At 35.2% G+C, this 17524-nt stretch overlaps 1 protein-coding gene across 1 annotated transcript; it reads right to left on the bottom strand.

The window, feature by feature from the left end:
- Window positions 1-4180: 4180 nt before the first annotated feature.
- LOC114539375 (F-box/LRR-repeat protein 20-like) lies at window positions 4181-16058 on the bottom strand. Its single transcript, XM_028559998.1, has 15 exons — window positions 15840-16058; window positions 14243-14319; window positions 13158-13212; window positions 12599-12673; window positions 11475-11569; window positions 11196-11264; window positions 10125-10251; window positions 9700-9774; window positions 9094-9224; window positions 8417-8477; window positions 7980-8024; window positions 7448-7504; window positions 6702-6838; window positions 5924-5999; window positions 4181-5722 (listed from the first exon to the last, which is right to left on the bottom strand). Exons 1-15 carry the CDS (start codon window positions 15975-15977, stop codon window positions 5615-5617), a joined length of 1326 nt encoding a protein of 441 aa, XP_028415799.1. The 5' UTR covers window positions 15978-16058; the 3' UTR covers window positions 4181-5614.
- Window positions 16059-17524: the final 1466 nt, after the last annotated feature.

The raw sequence follows: 17524 nt of genomic DNA, 5'->3' as shown, positions 1-17524 counted from the left end.
CCTGTATATAAGAATACCCAAACGATTAGAAATACATTGTCCTCTCTATTGTTGTAAATACAATGCAGTTCAGAAACTCGGTCACGCAGTTCCTGGTCCACTATACATAGTACGATCGTACTTGTTTTGTTAAACCACGGGGGAGATTTTTTTCGGGATTTGTACCATCGACTAAGCACTTGAGGGACCATGGCCTGGCTTAAAGTTTTAAATATCACCCATCATTTTTGTAAAAAGTCATAATGAAAAATGACTTTTCTGAAAGGTCAAAGTGGAAAACATTCATAGAAATTGAATTAACAACAGCGTAGCTATGCATGTCTATACTAAGTGTAAGTATGTGTTTATCAATTATCGTGATTGGGTTTTTCAATTTGTGTTCCGTTTATTCCGTTCCCTTCCGTTCTCTAATAGATGATGTTGAGTTAGCCTATAGCCAATGTTGCACAATATATTCTGCAAGTTCTGCGTCCAAGCATTTATTTCTGCAACATTTGTCAGGTATCTTTTGCACTGACTGTGAGCCTGCGGTTTATCAGCATGCAACAATGTTGTGCATGCTGCCATCATTGTTCACATGCACTTGTCAACAAACAACATTGAACAATATTGTTGAAACTGAATCGGGTGTAAGTTGTGTTACAATATTGTTCAATGTTGATAACAAATCTGCATGAACAATGTGGGCAGCACAACATTGATCCATCCTGTTCATACCAATATTGCATCAACCTGATCGTTTTTAGGCGTGTATCGTGTCATTTTGTGAGGACTACACAAAATGACTACGTCTCCTTTTGTAAAACTAACAGACTTGATAAGGTATTTTTCATAGCAATTTTATAGCTACAAATTTCTATTGCCATATGGTGATTATTAGCTAAGCTTAGATCACATTAAACCGGACAGCCATTCACGGTATTGTACGCACTGTAAATCCTGAATTTAATTAATCGCCACGGCGAATCTGCGTTTCAGCACGCATCATTCTTCGCGGATCGCAGAATGTCTGTTGTCCGTTGTTGCGGATCCGTTGTCTCACATAAATTGCCATTATGGTACTTCATGATATCAGTAAGGAAAATGAATATATTAAGTGGACACTTCAACAACATAAAAACAGTAAATATTTCATTTTTAAATATCCAAAGCGTCTTGTTTAGCTTAATTTAGGCTGTAAATTTTCACAATATTATTAAACTATTTATCTACCTATCTTTGGTTTTCCCACGATGAATGTCGTTAAAAATAAGGACATTTATATTTTTACGAGGCTTGAAAAATATTACTCCACTTGTTTACCTCGTTTAATTCACACAAAAAGGACGGACGGAAGATAATTTCAGACAAAACATTTCAAAGACAACGCAAGGCATGAAAATTTTGAAACAATGCTTAATATGTTTTTTACTAGATTTTTAATTGAAACTACCTAATTTTGTTAACGCCAGTAACTTGGTGAATTGGGGATTTAAACAATAAGACAATATGTTGTTATACGAATACTCACGTTCATTATAGTAGTTTGATTCGATAGCTAGATCTTTTTCCAAAGAGCAACTTAGCGTTTCGCTTGAAGAATGAATATCCCCCGCAGACGCTTCTTGCTCGTCTTACTAAACCGTAACCATATGTTTTTTATCACCACAAAGCTGTCCATAGACGTTATAGAAGGCCTATGCTCTGTGCTTTATCTAAGATCGGCACACGTATACGCGGAAAGCGAACACGTGGTACACGTACACGCGGTACACGTACACGCGGACCCCATGCTTCAATCTCAAAGGCTAATACAGCAACCAATAAAACTAAACAGAATATCTTTATCATTTTGGTCAATCTAAACAAAAATTAATTCAATGCAAACTGATGTTGTTATTCTTTGTTAAAATATTTATAAATATATAACTCGCCTATTGCCTATTCAGTCGGGTGACAGAAAAAATATACAACTACTCTAAAATTTGTCAAGCATGCCGGCATCTTTGATAAAAATTAATAATTTCACTTTGCGATTCAACTGAATATGAATTAAACGCAAATTTGATTATAGGTTTGTTTTCATATAACTTAATCGGTACGTACCTGTTTGTTAATCACGCAGTCGCGGTTAACTAAAAGTAACCTACGCCCCTCAGAAAAATTTTCCGTGAATAATACGGTGAATATAATATAAATATGCCCCTGCCCAATTATCGTTTTTCCTACACGACGCAAGCATAGAGAAGTTTTAGCGACACCATCGTCCAATAATTTGAAGCTAATCATTTAGTATATAGTTTTATGGATGACCATGTGGACGACGTAGCTGCCTGTATAGCTGTAGTTCATTTTCGAGTTAGTATAGTGTACGGAATCATTGGAAGAGAAATGCAACTGAACTATTACTAAAGTGAACCTTTACGTAGTATGTTCAACTTAAAATCAAAGTTATGTAAGGAGGTAGGTAAAAAAAGGAAAACAGAAGACAAGATAGTCAAGCGTGCGAATCAGTATCCCCGTACGCGGACTCGTCAGCGTGGAGCAGGGTTGGCTTTGTGTAAAAGAGACATGAAGATAAGAAAAGGGGTAAAAGTGGTGTGTATTTATAGGAGAAGCATAAAGAATCAAACCTGCGTGGAAATGTATTCGTAAAAGGTAAAATAGTAAAATTAAACTGTGTGTCTTACCAAAATTGTTGTAGAACTTGGATAAACCAACGCGATGAGCCATCTTTAGTTAGAGTTGTTATGTGAAACGAGTGGAATTTAATCAGTAATCGGCTTGGATATACTTAAGAGCAGAGCTTGTGTTCGTTCAAGAAGTTTGATCGAAAAGGGGTGAGGGTTGCCGAGTGTGCATAAAATGCGTTAGTATGTTACGTTACTGGGGTCAGGTGTCAAAGTCTATGTTGGGGATAGTGGGGGTTTACGTGTCAGTTATAATGGTTGTGTTGTCAAAAGTCAACCATTAAAATTTCATCAAGTTAGCTTTATTACTTTTTGAGTTATCGTGCACTTTTGTAAGGGGAATGAGAATTTTAGTTTGCTAAGAAAAGCGACGAAAAAAAGTTTTGCATATATTCATAAATTATAGAGAACAATGAAACAATAGAATAGGTCAATCGACCCTTTTGTTTGCTCGGGGCAAAAGCCTAATTAATAAAACTTTTTGTTTAATTCTCGCGTTCTTTGTGTATTTTTTGGAAAAACAATATTCAGGATCGCTTAGGGGTACATTTAGGTTTGCATCCCTTGAAATTTTAAAAACAGGATAAATCATAATTTTTTTGTAGTGGACCACATTAAGGCAACTTTGACCCTTAATTACTCAGGATCGTCCTGTTAAAACAGTAAGCCCGTTTTTGAGGAATCACCCTCTAAAGGCTAGTTTCCACTCAGGAAAATTCTCCTTTGGATCGGACAGGACTGGAGAGTTTCCTTTGTATAAACGCCGCCTGAGAACTCACCGACAAAGGAAATTTTCCTGTCCGTTCCGATTCAAAGGAGATTTTTCCTGAGTGGAAACTAGCCTTAAGGAATTACATTTAGTCGCGACCGGAGCTTTTAAACAACCATTTAGAAAGTTTCGTGGATAATTGTTCCCTCTCAACACATTGAGGACATAATCACTCTCGTTGTTCAGCTCCGTCTTTGAAACAAGTTTTTGCAACAGACTTTTTACGACTTTTTGGTGATGCGAGTAGGATAGATATTTGTCCGTATGTCTAGGTTTACCGAAAACATCAGTATCTAACTGCTCTTCGAAATTTCTACGAAAACAGGTAGGTTCCCCTCACTCGCGCGCTGTGAACAAATTTAGCGTTACGAACTAGCATTGGCCAATGGCAATATTGTTTTAGCAGTTAAATATGCAATTATTTTCCACTCATGTTTGAAGTGTCTCTATCATGGTAAGGTATTTTAAAAAACTTTGCATTACATATTATTAAAAAAATACATATTATTAAAAAAATTGTCTTGATGGATTTTGACGGACATGACGTCAAATCGATTTGCAATTCCCGATTCCATCAAGACAAATTTCAGTTTAATTACAAAATGTATTGCAGAGGTTTTTTTAAATATTTACTATTGATATATTTAAAATCTGCAACCATGATATAGGAACACGCCGCAAATGCAATTTCTCGACCATTCTGTGGATATCACATCTCATCTATAACGATATAGCCATTCGTCCCTCTACCCTCCGCTTGAAAAAAATTAACCGAATTGTGAAAATACCGTGGCAAATATTTTATCATAATAAAACCATAACTCATAAGCATAGTCTTAAATTATAGCCAAAATTCAGGAAAATTAATATAACAGAAAAAAACGCAACCATATTCCATATATACCATATACACCATATACATACATACTTTCTACAAATATTTACATCTATATGACTATGCATTTCCAGTTGTTCGAGGCCCGTTAAGTTGTACAGAATACCCTACGTACCAGATAAAACCACATGAAAAGAAGAAAGAATGGAAACAACCACAAAGAGAATACTATTAATGCAATTTGTATAATTTCGCACAATCTGGTTCCAAAATAATAGAAGAGGATTTCGTGTCTCTTACATAAAAACTAAAACATCGAATTAAAACTCATCCCTTTTCCCTTTCCGCTAGATACAAAGCCAAATAATCTGTAAAATTCATCCTGTTTATTGATAAATCAGTATTGCATCAACCTGATCGTTTTTAGGCGTGTAATGAACAAATTAGTATCGGTGTAGACTATATTCCATGCATGGACAACACATTTCACGACATTTAACGGTAACTATACGCGAATGATTTGTGAAAGATACTCCATACAAGTTTAAAATTTTAATCACACATGCACTTCCGTAACCCATTTTAGCATGCTTATAGCATTGTGCTTTCTGTTGTCTTAACTAAGTTCGAACAACTGGTGATATTTTTTGCTGTGGTTCAAAAACTTCGTCAATACAGGTACACATTTTTGACCAACAATTTTTGAGAAAGTAACTTGGATATTTTAAACGGCACATTATAGCACTTAATGTAGCTGTACCGTCTTGGGGCAAAGATATTACAGTTTTTTAATTTATTAATTGTTCTCCGTTCTCCGTTATTTACTCCATAAGTTTTGAAAAAAAATATGAGAAGTTAAGACAGTTTGAAAGAGAAAATATTACCCTTACGGAAATATTATGGTTGCGTTGCGCATGCATGGTTAGAAATAGGACCTGAGTGAGTGTCAGTGGTTAAACGCCAAATGAAAATCGTCGTTAGCATAAACAGGTAACCGAAATTGCGGGCCAGAACAACCACAGGCGACGTACAAGTATTTGAACCACAACAAAGGCTCTTATTAATAAAATTCTATTCATTTCCAACAATAATGCTAAAAGAATGTAATACGTTAGCATAAGGTAAAATAATATATCCTAAATGGTAAAGTCATTGTTGAGCATGCTTATCGTACGAGCAGAGAGCTAAAGAGACCACCAGACGCGATTAAAACATAGTCATGAATTCAAAAGTCTGTCTGTCGCCATTAAAATCAATGCGGATTAAAAGTATATGACTAGTTTAGTAACCTAAAGTTACAGGCTAAAATTTTTGTAAAATCTATGATACATGAAATATACGTCATACTATTGTACAGCATCGGCAAACACGCCGCCGACCTCCTCCGACACTCGGCGGCGGCGTGACGGGAGCAAAATAAGCATGGACTCTTAAATTTGGAAGATGATTCTAAAATAAAAAATATGTTATTAATGCCATGTACAAATTGTTCACTACCACGAGCTAGCACGGACCGTCCCAATTCAAAGATAATCATTCATTTGTTTTCAGTGATCCTTTGAATTGGTAGCTGTTTCGAAATGTCGTCAGTTCCAATTCTCAACAAGAGACGCGAAAATGGACCGGAAATAGACTGAATGTTACTCTTACCTTAAGCCTACGGATTCCACCACGAGTAATTAACTGACAATCATAAAGCTCTATCCTTTTCAATGATCTACAGTCCCTGTATTAATAGAAAAATAGTGAAGTGTTGTATATACCGTACATAGGACATTGGAATAGAATTAAAGTGTCACCTTCAAATTTGTAACGAAATTACGGTGCAAAGTGCATTTAAATATTATACGACATATTTTTTTCTCTTTATTTCCGAAGAATAATTATCGTGTAAGATTACTGTTTTCAAAATTTAAATATATAGTTGATCGTTGTCGAAATATAATATCAAAATGAGGTCATTCAAATTACTATTTCAATAGAATACGTCATTTAAGTAAAAATTCGTCAAACTTTGACAGAAGATATCTTTACAACAGAATTAACAATAAACCATTCTATTAACAGCTCTTACTGGCTGACCAATTTCCGACAGGATTGAATGGAAACAAAATTAGTTGTATAGTTTGTTTAGGTAACCACGAACATTCCGACTATAACGTCTCAGACCCATCATATAAACCAAGACAATTGAAATCCAAGTGAGCATGTGATCAGGCTATTGCTGGGAAATTTTTACAACGACCTTATTGATATTAAACTCTTAGTGATCGAATTAAGACATCACTTGCGTTTTCAGATTTTAGATACAGCACACAGAACACTGTGTAAACTCACAACAGGTACAATGTTTTTGTGCTACACATATTTACTCTTGGTGTCTTTTTCAGTTCGGCAGCATTTTGAACAGAAATGTGTAGAAACTTACTTCAAATGATATAGCGCAGTGTCTGTTATCGATGGACAATTGTCTAATTCCAAAACCTCGAGGTATTCTTCAGCATTGTGTCCCGCACTTAATCTGTGAATACCGTCGTCACTGATTTGTTCACAATGAGACAAACTCTACAATAAGAGATAATTGTAATGTAGAATGTATTAAACATTGATGGAGAAGAGCGAAAAGTATCAACATACGATCATTATTATCAAGCTGGCAACGTAATATTTTGGGCTCATTTTCCAAATTTGCCTTGTAACCAGGCCTGATTCAAGATGGCGGCAACGTGTGGTGTATATATAACCATATAGTTCAACAAAAACTAACACACTAAAAAATAAACTTGCCCCACACATAAACCCAAAAAATAACTAAATGGTATTGTAAAGGTGCAATTTAGAAAAAAATAGAAAGTTTGTAGAAAAAAGAAGTCAAAATAAATGTACCTTAACAGGGATGTTTTGCAAAAGAAATCAGTCGGGTATAAGATGAATATACACCCCTTCCCAATTAAGCTTTCACTTAATTTAGCAGCCCTTTAATGGGAAAGGTGAAAACTCACGTTGGTATGTGCCGGCTGCTTAAGCGTCTTACTTATGGGGATGGGGGGTTTGCATTTCCACCCTTTGTAAATTTAGTGCATGATATTTTTCAAAAATGTGTTCTTAAATCAAGCATAGAAACGTTCCATGGCGCACCACCATTTCTAGTCATGGGTTACTGTGCACTCTTACCAGTTGACGAAGATTTGAACACCAGGTGGAAAGATTAGTGAGGGTTGCATCTGTAATCTGAAATATACCATAGAATATTATTTAACTTTTTTGTATAAAAAAAATTGCAGGAGACACGTAATGTAACAAAAACGTCATTTAATACAGCATGACGGCGCTGTTTCGTTCTGCAACGTGAAAACGAACGTCTTCTAATTAATCGAATACATTTGAGACCGAAAGCGTTGTAAACAAGACTCAAGAGGTAAAAAGTTTTTTGTTGCGAACACAGCGAACGACTTGTAAACTCCAAAAGAAGCTTTGATTTGTATAATCTCATTATTCATTGCCTCACACTGGCTGAAGTTTCATTTAATATCGCTGGCCCAGGCCAAGGGTGTCCGGTTATATTCACCATCCGAGAAACCAGCGTAAAATGAGTATAGATACCTTCCTTGTGATATTCTTAGAGATATTTCAAGAAAGACTTAACATTTTTTTATAAAAATATAATAAAATTCTTGTGCTGTGGGATCAAAAAAAGAGAGCTTACCAATACGCATTCCTCTAAATCCATTTTTTCTAAATTATGACAGCCCTATATTAAACAAAACGATCACGCCCAAATTTACAACAGATTACAGTTGATTTGACTTTATTGCATTTATACACCCTGCCACATATGATTACTATTCCTATACTGCAAACTTTGGAGGGATTGTTTTCCCAATTGTGCACCTGTTTCGCTTGGGGAACAACGGATTCTGATAAAGTAAATTTTTATCTATTGATTCATGTGAAAATTATGTAGTTCCACGAGAGGTGCAACGGAATCCGTTTTCTAAGCATCTTTTGGATGCTCATCCCACGGCCTACTGCAAGTGGCCGTGAAGATTACCTATACATAGTATAGCTACGTTGTGTGGCGATTGTACTAAGCTTTAATATTAATATAGATTTTTAATATTTTTAATATAGATTTTTTCTTACCTTCGCTAATTTACTAAAGCCAGCATCAGTCAATTGCAAACACTGCGCTACTTCTATAGTCCTAAAATGTCAGAAATACTCGTATTTTATATAGAAAAAAAGAATTGAAGTGGTACACAAATGATAACAGATTGTTGCCGATTTAAAACTCTAGGGAATAACTCAGGTCGCGCAATATCAAACCCACATTTCCGAATTTTCCTGCGACTCGTCACACAAGATTTAATTATTAAGTTTCTTTCAATATGCAAAAGTTACAAACACAAAATTGTGGTTTGACATCACTGTTTCATGAGTGAACATAAAAAGGCCGTTTCTAACTTATAGTTGGAACCTGTGGTAGAACCAGTGTGTCAAAGACCATTCCATTAACAATATATATGATCGTTATGGACAAAGGCGTTGCTTGAAAGCCTGGCATATTAATGCAAATCATCATTGGTAGGTAACGTCATGCATGTTGAGAGATTATACGGATCAATGTTTCAACATCAGAGTGATCAGACCACCCGCGATGGAACCGCCGTGAACTTATTAACTTGAATAGTTCAATTGGTTATATAAAATGAGCTATTCACCAATACTTGAATGTTATCTATATGATAAAGTTCTTTCGACATGTTTGCAACTCCCGCAAGCCTTCAAAATATACGTATATCAAACTTCACTCAACATACCTAAGATGTGGACATCCTTCGCCGAGCGCCTGTAAAGAAGCGTCCGTAAGATGAAGGCATCCTGACACACACAAAAACTGAAGATCTGAACAATTTTCACCAACAGCTTTTATCGCCACATCTGTTAGTAACTATATAATCAATAACATCCAGAAATAGGGTAAGTCATCCTCCTCCTCAATTTTCACTCTCCTCAGTTGACCTCACGTAAAAAATATGCATGCCATTGTATGCGAATGTGGACGCGGTCGCAGATAGAAGCTTGATTATTGTACATTATTTCAAACGGTAGCCCTTCAGCAAACACTCTTTTTTAAAGCGCTTTTACATTAAATTAATTAAATATACATAACGATTACTATGCATTTGGTGATTTTCATTGTCACGTAATTAAAACATGTTAAGCCCCAGGGCGCTTATATATACATTTGAGCGCCCTGTTAAGCCCGTTTTCCACTAGGCGAATTTATTCGCGCGACGCAAAGCCATATAACGAATCGCGAAGCGAAAAACCTGGAATGTCATACTAAAGTGTCTCTTTTTTAAAGGGTAAACTTTTTTGGAGGATCCCATCTAAAGATAGGAGGGTGCAGTGCAAAATCTCACCTCGCAACTGTGTAAATTAAGTGTATGTAGATTTCTACAATTTCTGGCTAAGTGCTGAACGCCTTCGTCTTGGATCTGTGTTGAAAAAAATCTTGGTTCACTTTACAGCCAAAGCGATGCGAGAAAAAATTAGAGCGTATCACATGATTATATGAGGATTATATTAATTAGGACAAGGACAAGATGTCCATAAAAAGTTGGAAGCGAAATATACTAAACAATATATTTTGAAACATTTTGAAAATCCGCTTCAGAAAGCGCCTAAATGTACTTCATTGGTTTTAGGAATCGAGATTGTAACTTCTCATTAACTTGAAAACTGATAATATTTACTGGTTACAAAATGAATAGCGCGTTTTACTATACGCACTATCCCAGCGTGCATGGTCATACAAGTGCCTATATTGAGTGTAAGTCTGACTTACTAAAGTACATCCTTTTGCAATAAAACTTTGTATATGTGAACATTCCTCTGATAAAATTCTAACACCATTTTGCGTAAGTTGGCCACACCATGAGACATTAATATGTTCTATTTTCTCGCATCCTTGACTAGAAATAAACAAAGAGTTTATTACTGCAATCATGCACACATATATAAGGACTATCACTCTCACACCACAAAAACTACACATGCACGGGTTCGTCCGGAGTCAACCTATGCATTAGGTTTGTTTTCCACGCTGCGAAATTTTTCATTGTCTGCGCGCTTTCATGCAGAACTAATATGAGAAAAACAAAAAGAAATTCCACTCCACGCGCAAATATATTGTAATTGTAAAAATTTCCTGCGAGGGACCGGCTGTATAAAACTTATTAACTACATTTTGCATAGTTAAATCCCAGTAAACTAAAAATAACACAACTCTGATTGGCCAATTCTGTCTTAACTACAGTTAAAAGTTAACTATAGTCTTTTATATAACTGGGGCCATATCAACAGGTCTGATTCGACACAGTGGTTGGAAAGCTTCCACGAAAGAAAAACAATGATACAACGGTGGTATTGAATATTGAATATTGAAACTTGAATTGCAAAAAAAATCACATTCCACAAGTGGAACAGCGAATTCGTCATAGTTCCCATGGGCCATGGTGAAAATAAATAGTTGTATTTTGAATAATAATACCTTGGGAAGAACTCTCAAGCTGAGAAGAAGACGATGCAGTGAGGGACAGGCAACCACACCAAAATACTTAACGTCAAATGCGGGGAAAAAATTGGGAGGAAAGGTCATATATCGTCGTTTTTTACCAACCTTAAAGCGATGCAACCGTTATCTGTTATATTTGAGGACAAGAAGACAAATCCAATACTCTCAGATTTCTACAAGTTACTAAGGTTGAAACACGTACTAGAGAAATAGCAAGTGACATTAATGAGTTATTATTGTATTTACGCTCTCGGGCTGGATTTCCACTGCAGAGAATGGTTCGCTATAGGGAAAACATATTAGCATATATTTTTCACAAAGAATAGCGTACCGTACAATTACCTATCTGATATCTTTTTGCATCCTTCGAGAATTAATTCCTCGATATTTCTACACTCGCAGGAAAATGTTCTAAAAACAGCAATAAAGATGTTCTAAAACAGTAATAAAGGAATGTTCTTAATTAAACAGCCATAAAAATATTCTAAAACAAGAATGAAGGAATGTTCTAAAAACGCAGCAAAAAGTTCCAAAATATTAATAAAAAATGAAAGTCGAGTGAAATTTAAGTTACAGCCAATTCTATGATAGATTGTCTATAACAGATAAAGCAAAGTGTACCGTAATGCTCCATCACCAACACTCTGACACCCCTTAAGCCCTAATCTTTTTAGGAATCCTCCACATCGCCGCGACAAGTTCTGGATTACAGTCTCCTATAATGAATAGAAAACATCAGTGGATTTAAACGATCCTATATTTCTAGTACTAACGACTACGGTTATAAAAGATACGAAAATCAAGTCGTATTCAAGATCATCATGTTGAAAAATAAAGTCTTTAAAGTATATTCAATACCTGTTTTTCGTTACGTTATCAAAAATGTTCATATAGCGAGTATCTGATTGACTACACCCCAACCCCTTCCCCCTCTTCTAGGCTCTTTTCTGACTCAATAGCCTCTGACTGACAGCTTTTGCTGCACGAGAGCTATACACATGACGGTTATATCAACTTTACTCATGACTTTAACTCCAATAGTGCAAGAAATATGGGAAAATATCCGACACGAAACGAGTCATTGGGTCAAAAGCAAATAAACAGAAAGGAAGGTCTTTTGACAGATGAGAAGCAAGAAGTTCGAACAGGGCATTTGACAAGCACAAATACGTCAAAGGCTCTACCTTGCATGACCATAAATACACTGACCGTTTCCATTAAGAATTATCCGCAGAAATACGTAAATCTTGCATGGAGTGTCTTTTTCGTCAAACAAGAAGATCGGTTATTACGCATAATTTATATATATACGGTATATAATACTGCATTAGTGTATTACAGAAAATAAACTTTTATTAGATCTGAATCAACCTAGGAGATATGAAATATTAAATATATCTATAATGAATTTAAAACTTCTATTAGCCACTTTAAAATGCTACCTTTTAGTACCGCTAGTGCTAGCTATATAGCAGGCGTTTCGTATCATATCTCCTAATAATTATATCTCCCAAAATAACGCATCCAAAGTAATGAAGCAATCAATTTTTCGAAAATAAACCATAAAATTACTAGTCTATAGACACAAAAAATTTAGAGCTGCCTGTCTAAGACAGAGTTACATACAGAATAGCATTAGGAATAACGGTATGAATTATGAAAACTGAATTCGCAATTAAAGACGTGTAAACATTAATTCACGAAAGTTTTGGCAATTTTTAACAACTTTATTATTAACAACTTACACTGATATCTCGTTGAAATTCAAATAGGTCAACTCTTTGCCAGTTACTACCATCCAATGCTAAAACATTCCATAACTAAACAGAATATAAATAACGATTTAGATAGAGAAGAATATGTAGAACTATTTGAAACTATTTGAATAAATTCGCTTAGTGGAAAACGGGCTTTAGTTGCTTCAGACGCGATGAAAAACCGACATCTAAAATCCCGTTTACACTACACTCAATTTATCGGTACGGCAAGGCTAAAATTGGTACCCGTACCCAATTTTATTAGTGTCCAGGTTACCAAAACAAAGGCCGAGCACAGATGAAATGGGCAAGGGTACCCATGTTAACCGTGACATGTAAACGGGGCTTTAACCAGGTGTACTTAGGTCAAAAAGTGGAGATATTTTTTTGTCTATTTTAGGTGGTGGTTAGAACAAAAGCTAAGCTTAACCACAATCGAGCTGGAAATTTATTAGACTGGTATTGGCAATAAAAACAACTTCTTTATATTGTCGATAATGTTGAATGTTCAAGATTAAGTACGAAATATACAATATACTGTACCTACCTTTGATACCTGAGCACATCGGCAGAGAGAAACTACATCGAGAAATGAAAAAACCCTACAACAAATATGACAGAATATAACCAAATTATCCCATGAAAACAGGACTGACGCTAGAAGCTTAATTGGGGGGGGGGTGCATATTTATATATTCGTCTTATGCACGACTGATTTCTTTTGTAAGCTATTGTTTCTACGGTTGTACGAACATATAAATATGACAATACACCCCCCCCCCAAATAAGCTTCTAGCGACGGCCCTGTAATAAATTACGCACTTTGCTAAAGCTAATTACTTGCTGATTAAAGCTAATGATGTTAAAGTAGTCTGAAATTGACTGTAATTTAAGTAAACACTCAGACTAGCATTTCAATTTTGTAGTTGTTTTGCACTATGCACATGCATTTCACTCGACTACTCCATGTCACCTAAGCACGTATATGTATAATAATTTTCTGATTGATAGCTACACGATGTTGATGTATTTTTTGCTAACATGACATTGATTAACTTGATTATAACTTTTTTTTGACGAATTTCCGACGAAATCTTCTTTTATCCGAAAGCAAAAAAAGAATTTCGTTCTCTAGTGAGTAAATGCATAACATTTTATCTAACAATTCAGCACGCGTAACAAATGATCAGGTTGTTCCTGATTGATGAAAACAGGAGTGGACCAGGGGCGAAACTAGCGTGATATGAATTTCTTTTGAAAACACGTATATGTGTACCAAAGAAATCCGTCTGGCAGATTTCTTTGAATAAAATAAATATATGAATATTCGACCCCAATTATCGCGCTAGTTTCGCCACTGGACTGAACACTTGTTTGTATCTGATGAACATGTTCGTTATTAAGTTGTAGCAATTTTTTTTAAAGCTATGTCCATTCTGTGCAGTACAACATTGTTCAATCTTGTTTTCAACCACTGGGAACTTTTTTTGCCGTAATAATTAACATATTCTAAATAAAATTATACTTTTCCTAAATTTTATATTCAGATAGTATATACAATAAAATTATAGTTAAAAAATAGTTTTCATAAATCCAATTATTTAATAAAAAAGTCATGTAAGCAAGACTTGCCTTAATACCAGTTCACCCGGAAGCTTCCTGTTGATTAATCCTATTGAATCATCATCAGGGTTTCTGTTTACTTGTAACTAAAAAATAAAAATACATAAAAGATTAATACTATGCAGTTGAAAATGCTATAGCCTCATAATATATATTCATATTCATATTATTATTATTATTATTTAAGATCTTAAAATTACAATGATTTTTCGCTACTCAGAGTTTCACGATCTTTAACGATCGATCATCAGGCGATTATGTCCGTTTAATTCTCTTGCTTGATTTCGTGATTTTCAATTGATCTTGTTGCATGCGCGCATGATATATATATATATATATATATATATATTTATATATATATATATATATAAATTTTACAAAACAAGTATAAATATAAAATATTAGCAATTTATGTAGAATTATGAGAACATGAAGAAGTATTTTTGTATGCATAATTGAAGTTTGATGCAGTGGCTGCATTTATTGACCAGTTGGAATATTGCAGGGGTTATTCACACAAAATTTAATTTGGTAATTTAATTATTAAATGCACCTATCATTACGGAACCCAAAAGAAGACATTGTGATAACAAACATTTCAATAATTCTATGAAAAAACCTCAAATCCTCTCTAAAAAAGAACCTAAGTAAAAAAGTCCAAAGATTCTAGTATTTTTGAACTGATGGCAAAGAAGTCTCTAAATTTTACCAATTACAGGACATGCGATGATTGCAAAGGCACCTTTGACCTTTGCCTAACCCAACATTGGTTGTCAGTTATATTAGATGAGTTGAACTTAACCAATCCTAGCAATTAGCTCCTAAATTTTACATGCCCTTTTTGACATGCAGATTTTTCCCACACATGAAGAATATGTTAGACAGGTATCTGCAGGTACAAGACAGCAATTCATCTCGTCTGTAAAAACTGTCATAAATGTAAACATAGCTAATCATATCATCATCTCACATTTTAAATAATTTGTAATACATTTTCATAACATTGAACCGAAATTTCAATTACATTTGGATTACAATGCTATGAACATTTAAAAATTTGTTACTGACTTAGCTACCTGAGGTAGATGCATGTATTAAAGACACTCCTTATAACATGTTCAAATATGAGCTAACAAGATTATAATCTTGAATCAATATCTGTTCCTGGTCTACAAGATTATGAAACACCCTTCAGGTTATTTTAGCCTGGCTATGCTGGAAATGTATGCATAAAGGGCAAACATACTGTAGAATAGGGATGTTTGTAAAGTTTTCTACACACAAGGAACACTCGCAGATGTACACCAACATGTCATACAATCAGAGTCAAGGATATACTCGAACATTATGCATATGCAAAATTTTCCTTATAATGAATTGAAAAATCACCTGGTATTCACATGGGGTTTTCCTTCTTTTCAGTATTTTATAATCTAATATAAATTTGATACAATGTAAAACATATATTAAATGGTCTAAGCCCCTCTCATTATAATAGATAATGTACTGCTTGTATAAATACTGTAGTTTACTTTATATCAAATCGAACTAGTTCTTGTGTTACATGATATCTAAATTTGGATAAGGAAGCAAAATACATTAATACCTTTTGGGTGTTACGTATACGTGAATAGCTTGAAGTAGAACAATGTCGTTTCACTGAGAACTGTTGTCTTTTACTGAAGCCTGTGCTTCTCATTCCGAAATGAAAACACGAACCGGGCAATGAGGCACATTTACACATTAATTGTTTAGGTTTCACATAACCACAACAAAGCAGGTAACCGCACGACTTTCATACAGTAGTGTAGTTTCTCTAGAACCCTCATTGGAATTCGCTTACATTTATTCGAAATTTTCAAACAATAATTGTTCTTTTTTCATTACTAATACACCTATATAAAAATGTTGTCCTCAATGAACATCTAGGCACTTGAACTCGTGGAATTTTTACCCACAACAAAACGAAGGGTAAGAAGCTTAGCGAAGTTTACCCGTTGTCAACGGACATGATCGGATGTTCTAGCCTTCGCAGATACTCGACAGAATTGTGAATTATGTGCTGGGTAACTAACCCAACTTTCTGTTGTGTGTTAGTGCCTTTCCACATAACCTTGTCATACGTTTGTGAGGTATATTTGAAGGATAACAGTCTGAAAACATTTTTGTGTTGACAAAAATAGATCCCCAATAGCGGGCAAAAACATTGCACAGAGGCAAAAATCGCGCGCACACTCACCTCAAATCGACTTCTTGAACTGCTTCGGCTGTGATTGCTATGTGACAGGCTGTTGTGATTAGAAAACATCAATTTCTTTTTTGCCAAATAGTCACGATCTATACTTATGGAACGATGCTTTTCCAAAATAAACGCAATGCTGTTGTTTTTATTCTGACACCACGTGACCGCTGTAAAGGTCCACTCGGAACACAGTCGGCATAACTTCGTTAAAACCTGCGCGAGGTGTTCGAAAAATTGGGAAATCGGGCAACATTTTCGGAATGCACGACAAACTATGCATTACCGTATTTACTCGTTTGAGCGCCGCGGCGCTCTTTAAATTTTTAGAACTTCAGATGCGGCGCTCATTCGGGGCGGCGCTCAATCGGGGGCGGCGCTCAATCGAGTAAATACGGTATTCTTGGAAGGACGGAATGAGTGGTGGTATTAAGTTTTATTAAGTGGTATTATTATTAATATTAAGTTTTTATTTTGACAGATTATCAAGTTCGTTTTCCACTTAGAGGGCACGGAGTACTCCCAGCAGATGTTTTTTATTTGGGGCGGGTACAATATATTTGACAGTATACTGAATCTTCGGGTATAGTAGAAAATGCGGGTGTGGTTAGGCGGATGCGGAGAGATTCGTGCGGGTAATGGTAGAAAACGCGGGTAAATTCGTGCGGATAATGGTAGAAAACGCAAATTCGTGCGGATAATGGTAGAAAACGCGGGTAAATTCGTGCGGCTAATTGTAGCAAATGCGAGTAAATTCTAACGGATTGTCTCATTAATGCAAAGTATATCGAATGGTAAGTTTAATATAAATATATCAAGTTCTTCAATGTGTTTTATTAAACTGGTTATCATGATCACCTGTTCGATTGGATGGTCCCGTGTGATCTCTATTGATATTAACACTATTAACTTTGCCCAGTCAATTATTAATTACATTGCGTTTAATATTTTTAGCAAGAATTGATGTCCCATATTTATTCCAGTAGTGACCATAATTATTCAGGTGGTACTTATCTATATTCTTCTTACTAATAGATCGCCATTTTCATTCG

This window comes from Dendronephthya gigantea, unplaced genomic scaffold (assembly GCF_004324835.1).
Source record: "Dendronephthya gigantea isolate DGI-Jeju-01 unplaced genomic scaffold, DenGig_1.0 000201F, whole genome shotgun sequence".
Lineage (NCBI taxonomy): Eukaryota > Metazoa > Cnidaria > Anthozoa > Malacalcyonacea > Nephtheidae > Dendronephthya > Dendronephthya gigantea.
This window is presented reverse-complemented; position numbering and strand designations above follow the sequence as displayed.

Excerpts from the sequence above, each read along its gene's own strand:
- LOC114539375 (XM_028559998.1), bottom strand. The coding sequence starts at position 15,977 with ATGTGTAAATGTGCCTCATTGCCCGGTTCGTGTTTTCATTTCGGAATG. Across the intron at positions 11,265-11,474 it reads GTTGGTGATGGAGCATTACG|AACATTTTCCTGCGAGTGTA; the intron begins GTACACTTTGCT and ends TGCTGTTTTTAG. Across the intron at positions 5,723-5,923 it reads GTGGAATCCGTAGGCTTAAG|AATCATCTTCCAAATTTAAG; the intron begins GTAAGAGTAACA and ends TTTTTATTTTAG.